Genomic DNA, 14,171 nt, shown 5'->3' on the forward strand with positions numbered 1-14,171 from the left:
TTATTTGTGATAGCCAGAAAAGAAAGAACTGAGAAGAGTCAGACTGCATACTATACCAAGGTATTAAAGAAATTACAGATAGTCCTTGACTTATGACAATTGAATCCAAAATTTATGTAGCTAAACGAGACCGTTGTTAAGTGCACCGTTGTCCCATTTTACAACCTTTCTTGCCAGGGTTGTTAAGTGAATCACTGCATTTGCTAAGTTAGTAACATGGTTGTTAAGTGAAATTGGCTTCTCCATTGACTTTGCTTGTCAAAAAGTCACAAAAGGTGATCACATGAATCCAGGACACTGCAACTGTCATAAATATATGCCAGTTGCCAAGCAGAGGAATTTTCATTACATGACCACGGGGATGCTGCAACAGTTGTAAGTGTAAAAAATGGTCATAAGTCAGTGACCATTTTTTCAGTGCTGTTGTAACTTCAAATGGTCACTAAACTGATTGTTGTGCTGTAAATCAAGGATTACCTGTAGTGCAATGACTGCAAAACCATTTTAAACTCCTGGATGACCAGTGAAGTTCCAGAAAAGAGCACTTTTTTTTACTAGTTTCAAAAAAGATGAAGGAGGCAGACTCACAAAATGACAAACATGTCAATTTTACCTCTCCTGGTTGCCTTGGGGACCAGATGGGAGTATTTCAGGCTGGAGGTGGCTGCTAGATTGATGGCAGACTCCATCCCCTGTTCTCTTGCTCTCTATCATCCTTTTTTTTTTTACTTACCATATTGATGTATTATTCTCATTTTGTTCCTTTGCCACTGTTTACTTATTGTTCTATTATTTTACTTCTCTTCTGTTTATTATTGTAAGCTACCTAGTGTAGCCTCATGGCAGGAGAGGCGGCAAATAAATTTAATAAACAAATAAAATTTGTCATCTATACTAGGCAAGTTTCTCAAGCAGATGATCAAATAGCATGTTATGGGGAGGAGGTTAATAATTAACCAAAGCTGGCTTTGTTACAACTGATCATTCTGGACTAATCTCATATCCTTCCTTGACACAGTTACTACCTTAGCAGATCAGGGAAATGCTATCAACATAGAATGGAAGCCAATAGAAAACCAATGCAGTGCTCAAAGCAAAGATGCATTGTGGATCTTTGCTTCGGATGAATCAACCAAGGCTGAATCAATTGAAGCTTTCAAGTGGTAACTTTTAAAGCAACCCATGTTCTAATCTGGGTGAGTAGTGACAATGTCATGAATCACTGTAGTAAGATCCTCTTGCTCCAGTTAATGCCGCAACTGTTGAACCCGCTAAAGCTAGCCAAATGCTCTGCTGGTTTCCACCTACTCTTCAGGCAGAAATCACAGATCTGTTCCTTCAGGAGTAGTTCTTTCAACTATAAGAGATACTACTGGTATTGCATGAGTACCCCACTGGATAAACAGTAACTTTGTCTTGCTAAAATTCAAGATTAGTTTGTTCTCTCCCATCCATATTGTGAAGGATGTGGAAAACAAAGCTCTATGAAGAATATTAAAGGAGCTAGGATTATTAAAAGGCAGCTGTTGGGGACATGTAATGTTACTCTAGTCTCCAAATACCTCAAGAGTTGTCATACAGAAGAAAGCCAGATTTCTTCTGTTGCCATGAGCTGGAGAATACAGTAGCCCTTGGTTAACAACAACTTGTTCAGCAATGGTTTGAAGTTACAACAGCACCAAAGAGTGGTGATTACAATCATCCTTCAAGTTCCAGTAGTTCCCAGGGTTTAGCACTTAGGTGCTTACAGCATCTTGTGGTAATGTGATTGCAAATGGCAACCTTTCCTGCCAGTTTCCCACAAGCAAAGTCAATGAGGAAGTGGGCAGAGAAGGTTGAAAGTTGACTGGTAACTCCATCACACAGGCACCTTCCCCCAGCCCTTCTGCAGTTATGCCTTCCTTCCTTCCAACCACCCACACATGCTCACCAAGCCTTACTGTGCTTGTGCCACACCTCCCTGTATCCTTGTGCGTCCTTGCATGCTCTTCCCAAGCCTTGCTGAGATTGTGTCTTTCTGGCCACTTGCACAACTATGTGTGCTCCCTCTCTCTCTGGCAGCAGCCACTTACCTGCATGCCGGCTTGCTTACAAGACACCTGAAACTTGTAACTTCCTGCCAGCTTCCCCACTAATTTTGGTTGCTGGAAGCCAACAAAAAGTTGTGATGAGGTTACAGCTTAAGAATCCACAATTCTTGCTTAACTATGGTAACGAGAGTGAAGAAATTGCTGTTGCTGAGTAATGTGGTAACATGATGTTGCACTTTATGACCACATCGCTTAGTGGCAGAAATTCCAATCTCAATTGCCATTGTAACTCAAGGACTACCTGTAGGTTCAAATTACAAGGTTTAAATTGCTGAATCATTCATACAATTAGCCGTGTTTGTGAAGATTCTCAGTTATAAAGGACATGGTTGCCCCAAAGGTGCTTTTTTCAAGAGGCAATGGGATTTTCTGGTCCAGAAAGTCCAGTTGCCCCTTGAAAAAGTACCTCTGGGATAGTTAGCAGTGAAAAACTTCCTCTCACTTTTCACACTAACAGTGAAGACAGTAATTCTCATTTCCTCTCTTCTCCATCTTACTTTGGTGGAACAGAATTTACCTGGGAGCTGGAGAGCTGCAGAGGACACGACTGACATTCTTACAGCAGCCATTGGTAAACGGGTTTACCCCACCTCGGAACTTGCCTGTAACCTGCAAAGACCAAAAACTGGTTAGGCAAAATTCAGTGAAGTGAACAACAAAACAAAATGGGAAATACATACTTGTTCATTGGTAGTGCGACCTCTGGCTACTAGTACCACATGGAATCCTGTAAGGCCAGCTACAGGAATAAAGAACAAACCAGCCACACACATCACGGCCATACTGCAGCAAAGTCAAGGAACAATACTGAAGGATCACAATTTATTTCTTATTTGGAGATTCATTTCCCATCTGATAGGTGGCATTGTCTTAAGCAGATCTAAAAATTCCTTGCCAGGTTTCATTTTTACCAGGGAACTCCTGGGGGGGTGGGGGTTTGGAAAAGATTAAAGGATACGTAACAGCCATGCGGATTCCAGAGAGCTCTTCCACTTGATATAGGACATACAGTAAACCGAAACCAAACACACCCATGATGTGCGCTGTAAGTGAGAGCAGGAACAGGAAGAAGTAGCGGTAATTGCGTCTTCCTATGCAGTTGTTCACCCATGGACAGTGATGGTCAAATTCCTTCCATTAAAAAAAAAAAGGTTAGGAAAATAATCCCTCTAGAAAGCCAGGCTATAGTTTTACATTATTAATAAAACCATTCTAAACTACAGCACATCTGACTACAATTCAAGTATTTATTTCCATTCATGATAGAATGTAAAACGTAACTCTTCAATCCGATTGATCTGATTGACCTTATGCCTTTCCTCTCTTCATGTATTCTGTGTGTTTGTGCGTATATGTGTGTATAGACAGACAGATGAGTTTTGACATAACAAATGTCAGGATATGCGTTCTTCTATAACCATTATCTATACAGTTTGTAACATCTAGCCAATTTCCCAGGCCTCACAAGCAGAAATAACAAAGTTACTGAACATGTTCCCAAACATTACTGTTGAATTGCTCAGCAGAGAAAATCTGATTCAAATAGTTTGCTTCATCTCAGATAACTTTTCCTTGCTTTAGCTCTAGGGTGGAATTCTGAAGCATAACAATGTTCTGTCTACACTAACTATGATGAAACAACTGGGGAAGGGTAGCCCCACTTTTTGTCAAAGACTCTTGGAATGCTTCCCTCCTTGGCAGATGAATAACTTCCTTCAGATGCTGTTTTAAGAACTGCATTCCCCTTCCTACCCCCATATTAGCCAGTGAAAATATTAATGTCTCCCTAGGTTTACATCTGAGGCAACTCATTTTCCATCTCTGTGTTTCCAATATGCCTTCGCAAGTCCCTCCCCATCATTTTGGCAAACGGATTTTTGCAACTGAAGAACTTTCCTTCCAAGATGCTTTTAAGCTTCAGAGCTATCCTGCTATATACCTTTAAAAAAATCCTTTTTGGGCCCTCCCAGTCTAAACCCTACTCTGAACGTCCACAAATTCTCAATGCTATTTTTAGAGTAGCCCCAGGATCTTCGAAGGAGCATCTTGTGGCATCTGACAACTTTGGATAATTAATATGTGATGGCCTATATGAATTGGTATTGCCTGAAGACAAGAAAAATAAACCTACATTCAATGACTGGTTATACTGTATGTATCCTGTGACTAAGGTATAATCTGAAAACAGGTGTAACTCCAATCCTACTGAAGTTAAGCGGGTCTGGGGCTGTTCAAATACTGGGTGGGAGGAATCTGAAAAGCTTATTTCAGGGAAAAAGGTGACATAAAAGGAAAAAAGGAACAGCAGATTTAACACCACCACCCCTTCTGAAAGTCCTGTGAGTTCCCTTATTCCCTTCTCCTTCCCTTTTTCTTTCTCAAGATTACATTATAAAACCTGATACTGAATACTCAAGTTCTGGAATTGATTAAAAGCAGCCCAGATTATGTCAAACAACATCCCATGTAGAATAAGCATTTTCAATCTCTTTAGTGGGGATCTCTTTTCTCATTTTATCTTCTTACCTCCACACAGTTGTCACAGACACTACAATGGGAGCAGCGTGGGGGCCGGTAGAATCTGCATGTTGCACACCATTTCATGCGCACTTGAATACCCTTTATTTCCACAGTTTTGTATAAGGGAGCTCTGAAATCATCCTCCTTGTCCTCATCTTCTTCAGCTAAAGCAGAAGAAAGCCATCAAATGCAATAGAAGAGGGGGAAAAAACCCAGAATCAATATATTTCCACCTTCCAGATTTGAAATAATAAATAAGTTATACTGATGGCAAGACAGATATTTTTCAGAATGCTGAAACCAAAATTTATTACAGGTAGTCCTCTATTTACAACTGTTTGTTTAGTACCATTCGAAATTACAACAGCACTGAAAAAGTGACTTATGATTGGTTCTCACACTTATGACCATTGCTACATCTCCATGGCCACGTGATCAAAATTTGGACACTTGGCAACTGGCATGTATTTATGACTGCACTGTCCCGGGGTCATGTGACCAAAATTTGCAACCTTCCTAGCCAGCTTCTAACAAGTAAAATTAATGGTGGAAGCCAGATTTGTTTAAGGACTGTGTGATTCACTAAACAACTGTGGCAAAAAGGTTGTGAAATGGAGAGCAACTCGTTTAACAACTGTCTTCCTTAACAATGGAAATGTTGGGCTCCCTTGTAGTAGTACATCGAAGACTAATTTTATAAGCTATTGACTGAAGCAGTCAAGACAACATGGATTATATAATATAAGCAATACACCAATAATCATAACCAAGCCTGTAAGTCAGACTCCCTGGCAAAAGGAACCAGGCAATAAAGGAAAAGAGCAATGCTATGTGTTCACTGCTAAAACTGAGAAATTCCAATTTACTACTTTAGGCAAATATGGTCATGGTGTCCAATAATACTGAACAAGTATTTAAAATTCTCAATATTCACTCTTGGACCTATACTAGAAAGGCGGCAGTTATCAGGTGAGCTGCAGCCAATTTTAGGACTTTTTTGCCATATTTGTTAAGTGAATGATGGCAGTTGTAAATTGTGTGGTCATTAAGCAAACCCAGCTTCCCCCACTGACTTTGCTTGTCAGAAGTCAGCTGTGAGTGTCACAAATGGTGATCAGGTGACCCTGGGACACTGCTACATGCCGGTTGCCAAGCACCCACATTTTGATCGTGAGACTGTGGGGAACGCCACAACAATCATAAGTCTGAGGAACGGTTGTAAGTCGTTTTTCAGTGCCATTATAACTTCTAACAATCGCTAAATGAATAGGTTGTAAGTTGAAGACTACCTGCATTGTGATGAAAAAAATCTTATATAGATGTAAAAAAGAAAATGCCTCACAGATGAAAAATTGAAATAACCATAGTCATAATCCCCATTTTTAGATTTATGATTTGCAAGAAACCGGAACACTGCTTACCTCTAGGGAATATGCCAGGGTCCATGAAAGTGGCCATACTGAAGTTGGCCAGCACAAAAAGGAAGACCACAGCATTGTAAATGGGTATGATTGGGGAGATGTAAAAGCTGAGTCCTGGACACCTGTACAAGAAAAAGCAATCCAAAACGAAAAGAATCACTCTGTCAACTTTATTTGATATTCAAACATTTTCCTTAATAACTGTATACTTGCACTTTGTCATTGCAAATTTGTTCAGAACCTCTTGGAACCAATTAGCAGAGCGAAAGTATTGTTCTACTCAATTAACAAAATTACCTAAATACTTAACATCTAATCAGAAACAGAAGATGAATTACTCTTCCATAACTGATTTAACTCAGGCCCCCTATTTGGATTGACTAGTCAGTTCATTTTTCTCTGTGTACTTTTCCCTGCAAGTCTAGAACACAATAAATGTTGAACCAAGCAATCTGACCTTCACGAAAAGAGAGTTCCATCTCAGGACTGCTTTTAAGAGAAGAGACCACATCTTATATACATACCCACTAGGCTAACTTTTCAGTGGGGAAGATCTGATGAAGACTACAGATCATTTCAAAAGAGGCTGTATTCCAATTACACAGCATGAGCAATTGTAGTGAATGAAATAAATCCCATTCAAAAAAGTTCAGACACTGTCAGTTGAGCAAAAATTAGCTGATCTGTTGATCCAGGCAGTGGCTAGAGACAACTGAAGCCTCAAAATAAATAAATAAATAAATAAATAAATAAATAAATAAATAAATAAATAAATAAATAAATAAATAAAAATAAAAATAAAAATAAAAATAAAAATAAAAATAAAAATAAAAATAAAAATAAAAATAAAAATAAAAATAAAAATAAAATAAAATCAGAGGCCGAGAACCAAACAAATGTTTAACTTTGAGCTGAAGACAACCTCAATTTTCTTACTGTCTCTTTTTCCTCTATCTCTCAAAAGTGGAAGTATCTTTTCAAAATGATTGAACTGAAAATCAGGTTAAAAAAAGAAAAAGAAATACCAGTCCGTAGAGATGTGACTAACAAATCAGGGAATTATACTGCATGCTGGGGAATAATGAAATCTAGAAGTAGATCAGATTATTCTATTGTTTGATAGTAGTTTTCATTGCAGAACAGTGTCCCTATGTGATTCTGAGTGAAGGAACAGAAATGGAAATCAATCTTTAAAGAAGTCATTCTTCATTTTTTATACTTTTGTCTCTTTTCAATTTCTTCTTTAATCTGTGTTATGTTAATGTACCATAACATATTCTTGAATTCTTACTTTTTTTTTTTATTTTTATTTTTTTTATCTTTTATTTTATTTTATTTTATTTTTTTTTTCTTTCCTTTTTTTTTTTATTGAAAAGGTTTTCAAATACAAATTTTTCCCCCTTTTTCCCCCCCCTCCCCCCCTCCCTAACCCCCCCTCCCCACCCTTCCCCCCCTGTGACTTCTTCGTAACAAAAAAAAACCCTAATTCATAACAGATTACTTACTCCCTCCTCAAAATACTGACCTTTACTTACTAAAAGTATTATAAATCCCCCTTTATCCATACATTTCAAAAAAGAAGAAGAGAAAAAAAAACAAAAAAAAAACAAACACATTATACTATAACTATTATAAAATAACTTCTAATTTAGCATAATAGTGTTTTATATCTATACATTATTGCAACAATTCAAAACCACCTTCCACTTTAAAACTATACGATAAGTCCTACTTTAATAACATTTCAAAGCGGGCTCCCCATAAAATCTAATTTAACATTTATTCCACTCTATCCATTTCCTCCACTCCCCTAAATGTATCACTTAAAAATCCCTTTTCTTAAACTAATCAGTCTGTAGCTAGCTTATTCACCCACTGTCTTACAAATTTACCATACACAACAATTCTTGATATCTTTAATTCACTGCCCACACTACTTAAAAATATATATATATATATATTCCATTATATCTAAATAAAAAAAGAAAAGACAATAACTTTAAATTTATAGTCCATATAATATCTTCTTGAAGTCTTTCCACTGGATTGTTAAAACCAACATCCATAATAGGGTAACATAGCTTGCTGATGCAACAGTTTATTCAAGATCTCCAATCATATCTGCCCCCATCAGTAGTAAACATCTTCTTATATATATAAAAGTAAAAACAACCACCCGAGTGACATTATAATTATATTCCATATAATAATAATTGTGGGTTTCATCAGGATTATTAATTTCCATCATCGTATTGGGTAACAACCCGATCTTCTGCATGTCCCAATATGATTCTCTTGCCTTATAATTCAAGATAATTATAATATATTTATCAACACAAAAAGAAGTTTCAAAGTAGATAATTCAAAACCATCAATTTGAGGCTCTTTCCATGTCCCAAAATTACGGCAATGCAGAGATCTGCCACTATCCTCAGGATGATATTGACCAATATGTCGCCTCCTCTATGTTTTCACATAATCATTCATATTTTAAAATCACTGGCTTCACTGTTGCTTGGGTTAGAAATTTCTATTTTTGTACAACCTATTTCTTTTTTTGTTTTCTTTTTGTGGGTTTGACTTCCATCCTAATTTTTTGTGTCTCGCGTTTCTTTTTTATCCCTTGTATATCCTCTAATTGGTTTCCATGCTTGTCCTTGCCTTGATAAGTCATCACATTAAAATCAGATGGCACTTCTCTCAAATTTGTAGATAATCCAGCTGGGGTATCCGATAAATCCAAAGGCAATTTATCTGGTACAGTCTCTGTCTTTAGTTCCAGCTCCTTCTGCTTATCCTGTATTATATCTGAAGACGTTAAATTCATTTTCAACCTATTTTGATAAAATTCTTCCGCTCTTTCAACAGTATTTAACTGGTATCTTTCTCCTTGATATCTCAATATAATACCAACTGGGACGTCCCACCGGAATTGAATATTTCTCCTTTTTAACTCAGACACCAGAAAGCCAAATTTCTTCCTTTCCATTAATATCTTAGGTGGGAGTTCCTTGTAAATCCAAATCTTTCTTCCATACAATTGCAAATTAGAATTGAAGGAATTTTGCACAATTTTATTCCTAATTTCTTTATCTGAAAAATAGATTACCACATCTCTAGGCAATTGCCTTTGCTTGGCAGTCCAGGAGTTTATTCGATAAGCTCTGTCAATCCTACAAAACACTTCCTCAGGTTGAATCTTTAAAATCCCAGCTAGAAATTCAGAAGATATTTTCCTTAAGTCATCTCTGTTATTTTCCTGCAAACCTCTAAGTCTTATTGCATATTCTGTGAAATTATATTGTATCTTTAGAACCTCTTTTTCAATCCTCTGTTGCAGATTTTCTACATTACCAGACTTTTGGTCAGCATCCATTTTAAATTTTTCTTCTGAACTATAATCCTGAATATTTAACAAATCATTTTCAATTTTTTGAATTCTATTGTCCAATTTATCTTGAATTTCATCCATTTTTGACTCTAGTAAATTAGTATTTGTATCCAACCGAATCATGAATTCTGACACTTTTAAAATTTTTTGCTGCAAAAAGTCAAACTTGGATTTCACCAATTCCTTAGTTTCCTGCTTAAATTTTTCAAGTTGCTGATTCACAATCTCATCCCTTCTTTCAATCTCCTCTAAGAGAAATTCTATTATATTAAAATCAGGTTTCTGGGACTGAAGAGTTAAAACTTGTTCCTTTAAATTCTTAGTGGGGGAATCCCCCCCACCTATTTGTTTGTCTGACTTCACAAGCCTCAGTGCCATGTTTCCGCCTAAGCAGGCTTTGTTAGAAGAAAAAAGAAAAAAAAAACAAGACAAAAGACTTCCAGCCAGCAACAATCAGGCCTCCAGGGGAAAAAGAGAAAAACAAAAACAGGAGCGGAGTTTTGTCTACAAATGTAGCCTGTGGTATTTATTCCGCTACATTGTAATAATAAAAAACGGAAGAACTTTCCTCTCAAACTCTTCTCCAGCCGCGGCAGACGCCATTTTAAAAAAAAACTTTTTTCCTCTTTCTCTTCCTCTATTCTCTTAAGTAATTTTTAAAAGATAAGTAAAATACTTGCGCTTCAGTATTACAGGTCCAGCTCACATTTTCTTTGAGTAATCTGTCAAATTCGCAGGCTTGCTTTTGACGCCTGGCTCTGCATTAGCAGAGGTCTCCCAAAGCCCGGAGCAGCGGCTGGGGATATGGGGCATCTCATCCGCTCCATCCCAAAAGTAAAAGAAAAACTTTTGGGACTCTGCAGAGAGTTCTACCCACCCCTGCCGGCTCTATCTCCGTTTCCTCATGGGAACGGAGTTTTTTCGAGCCGCCGTTCCGTTGTGAAGGCGGCTCTGACAGGCAGTGGAAGCTGACGATCCCAAAGGAACGTCTGGCGGCGGCCAGCAGCAAACAGGAAGTCAACATATTCTTGAATTCTTAATGGATCAGTAAGATTAACTTTAGCACACATTTTCCTTCTCCAGTCAAGCTGGGCAGTAGGGATGGATCGTGGTCGAGTGCAGGGCAGCTAAAAAGGCAGAGATGGGATGAAAGATAGGCTGGTGGGAGGGGAGTTGAAGCAGATGATGTAGCTGTAAATGCAGGGGGGTAGGCAAACACCCACACTTTTATCACAAGGCCTTGAAACGTCTTTAACATCAAGGACTGTTTGAAACTACTATTTGTTCAGCACCATTGTAACTTTGAATGGTTGCAGAATGAATGGTTGTTAAGTGAGGACTACCTGTATTTTCCTCTTCCTCAATTTACTCAGTTCTGTGACATTGTAAGCACTACTGACTTTTTTTAATGTAAAGAATAACAGTTGGGTACCTAGTCAAAATACTTTGTCTGTAAGGCTGGATATCTTGAACTTTCTAAAAGCAACTGCAACTGGCTTTGTCAGGAAGAGGTCTTAGCAAGAAAGGAAAACAAGACAAGCTAGTCTGACTAGATGGATAGGGAGAACAAGAGTGATGAACTAAATATAATGCTAATGACTGGAAGAGAAGCACAGCAAAAGCCCACTTAGAATCAAGCTAGATAATCCTTAAATGTTTCCTAATGTACTGAAGATATTAATGGAACAGAGATAAAACTATATTAGAGCTAACTCATTTTAATTTTTAATGGAACAGAAAAAAAAAACTCTCTATGCTTTAATGAAATATGGGAATAGCCTTAGGATCCAAGCTATCTGAATGTAGATATAATGAAGAATGAAATTTTATCATGGGCAATGACTTCAGATTTATCATTAATAATTAAGTTCAACATTGCTTCTCTCATAACTGAATATAAAGAACACCTACCTGCTTTTGAAGCTAAGATACAAATGATTCAACACTAAATGGTTGCACATAACTATAGCTTAGCTTCTATAGTGCACATAACTATAGCTTAGCTTCTATAGTGAAAAGATGAAAAGGGTATAATTTTTCAAGCCTTCCAGTGCATAATAAATCGGGTTTAACAATAAAAAAAATACAAAATAAGGATCTGCAGGTTATTATTCTAATTTAACTGGTCCAAAGTAAGAATATGATAATGAGTACAAAATATCAAGCAAGGATGAACAAATAACAGCAAAGACTTAAATGCATTTAATCAGTGGCATCATAACAGGGACTAGACCTCTTTTGGCTCAGAGCTTCATCATAGAACACGGACAAGACTCAGAATAAAGTGTAAATGATTAGCCTAGAAAATTACAGGAATTATACCTCAAAATAGTTCTGCAGCTAATTCTATGCACCAGTCTTGTTCTCAAGCCCATATAATAAAATTGTAATTACTTTACATCTTTGCATCAGATGAAAAAAAGCTAATAGGCCAAGAGTACCATTTTTTAAATTGCTGCCTTGTTATAAGACAGCAAACAATAATATTAAATAAAAACCTGATCAATCCTAGCAAAGGGTCAAAGAGATTTTCAGGCAACCTGGTGAACTCAATAGCTATTTTATTACCCTTCATATAAACTAGTGAACGCCTACCTAGGTTTGGCTTCAGTGGTGGGGCCTGGAGGTACTCCTTCTCGGTTGTAGTGCTGGTCCTTTCAAATTAATTCTCAGTGGAAATCAGATTAATTCCCATTTTAACTATCTAGAAGCAGGTTAAAACAGTTCTGTTCTGGAGAGTGTCTGGATTGTGATATTGTCTTGGCTGAAATTTACAGATTGACTGCTGGGGGTTGTTTGTGCTTTATTCATTTATGTATTTTTATCTTAAACTCAGAGTGGGTGTTTCATTTGTAATTGCACAATACCTGTGAACCACTGAGAGCCCTTTAGGACTGTCTCGAGTTACAAAGTAATAGTAAAAACACTATGGTGGAACAACTGGAGAGGAAGGATCAAGCTGCCCTGGATCATAGGAGAAATGTCACTTATATTCTCATATGTTGGATATTTATCAAGAGATAGTAGGCACGTTTGATAATTAGTAAGAGATGGTAAATATGTCTTTAGAGGCACCAATTTAATATAATAATTACAGGAATGGTGTATGATTTTACAGTGGGGTCTCCCAAAGGTTGATTCAATACTCCCAAAGGACTATTCAAAGGGTTAATAAATGTCTGAGGATCAAATGGGGGGCAGTAAATATCTGGGGATCAATAGGTGATCAATAAATGACCGAAGGTTGATTGGGGTTAATTAATCTATTGGGTTTTCTGTAGAATTCCAAGCTAGTCCCTCATCCTGAAGGTGAGATGACTAATGGCAACATAGTGTTACTCAGGGTTAGATGGTCAGCTGCCAGTGACAGCAGCTTTGAGTTGTCATTATCATAGTACTATTAAAGTAATATTTATTATTTTCATATAATTGTTTAGGAGTTGAACAATCTGAAACTTCATGAAGGGATGGTTAGCTGAAAATTTTGAGAACTCCTACGTTCCAGTGACCAATACAGTTTAGATGGGAGTAACAGTAACTATGGGCTGAAATGAAATGTTATACCAGAATGGAAAGAAATATTTCTCTGGACCCAGAATTTCTTACGTTATTCATGAATGAGAGGTCTTAAATGAAATTGATTATTTCAATGCAATTTTTAGTTTTGTTTGGAGATGGAGACAACTTTCAGTTGCCTGTCTATACAGGAACTGGAGAGTTGTCCTAATCCACTCAGGAATAAGATAGTCATCTATATTTTTCAATGATTCTATAGTTTTTCTAGGAGCTTCATTATGCTAATGACATAAGATTTAGTATAAATTCATCCTCCAAGGATCAGCTTTTACTTTTTCTTTTAAATATTTAAATCAATTGAGGAAATCTCTTAGACCTTTTAAGTGTGTGACTCCTGTAAAATAGTTACCATTCTGAATCAATGTTTCACCATATAAAGAGCTAGATGAAAGTCAGCAAATTAAAATTTAATCAAAACAAGAAACAAACGCCTCTGATTAGGAGAGGCCCCATCTGGGAATAAGGATTTATCTCATTTAAATGAAACAGCTTTTTCTTGAAACAAAATTGTATGAAATCCTGGATTTCCAGGTAGCTATGATCAGGAAAAGTTTTATGCAGCATATTCTGATATATGCTAGTTGCATATCTTCTAAGAAGATCAGGCCTGGTCAATCAACATGTATCTTAGTTAGAAGTTGTACCACTTCTTTCAATGTGCTCTTTGGTGCTGCCTCATAAAAGTCTCTAGAAATTTTAGAAATATCCAGACATGACAGTAAGAATCTTGGTAAGTGTGCATCCCTGGAAGTACACAAGAACAATTCTTGTGCAGCTGTATTGCCCTCCACTTTATTTTCAGGTTCTTTTTATCATCTTAAATGTTCTCTTTTTCCATGACAGCATTTTCACACAGCACAATTTCCCCTTTATTTCCACACCAAATCCCACACAAACCAGTCTGAAGCTGACCTTCAATTGTTTCAATTCTGCTGTTCTTGAAACTGAAAGAGTTAGGGAACAGCTAATGAGCCAGTTTTCTTTCTAGCTGACCAATAAGGTGGGTCTCAAATAGCATCTTTCTGAGCTGGCAGCCACAGCTACTAAGTAAGAAACATTATTCTCCATCATACATAAAAACACTAAATCGCTTATTGTGCTCTGCTTCAGTTTTTCAATCTGTGTTGTAAAGTATCTGACCATTTGTAAAAAGAAAAGAGCAACTGTAATGAG

At 37.0% G+C, this 14,171-nt stretch overlaps 1 protein-coding gene across 1 annotated transcript in view; it reads right to left on the reverse strand.

The window, feature by feature from the left end:
- The window catches only part of ZDHHC5 (zDHHC palmitoyltransferase 5), a 59,233-nt gene that overhangs the window by 10,261 nt on the left and 34,801 nt on the right, over positions 1–14,171 (reverse strand). Inside the window, exons 3-7 of the mRNA XM_060687815.2 lie at positions 6,032–6,153; positions 4,617–4,774; positions 3,049–3,221; positions 2,771–2,873; positions 2,608–2,699 (exon numbers count right to left, since the gene is read on the reverse strand). Of these exons, the coding sequence (XP_060543798.1) occupies positions 2,608–2,699; positions 2,771–2,873; positions 3,049–3,221; positions 4,617–4,774; positions 6,032–6,153 (648 nt within the window). The remainder of the gene's footprint in view (positions 1–2,607; positions 2,700–2,770; positions 2,874–3,048; positions 3,222–4,616; positions 4,775–6,031; positions 6,154–14,171) is intronic.

This window comes from Pantherophis guttatus, chromosome 1 (genome assembly GCF_059756535.1).
Source record: "Pantherophis guttatus breed Tessera chromosome 1, ASM5975653v1, whole genome shotgun sequence".
NCBI classification, from domain to species: Eukaryota; Metazoa; Chordata; class Lepidosauria; order Squamata; family Colubridae; genus Pantherophis; species Pantherophis guttatus.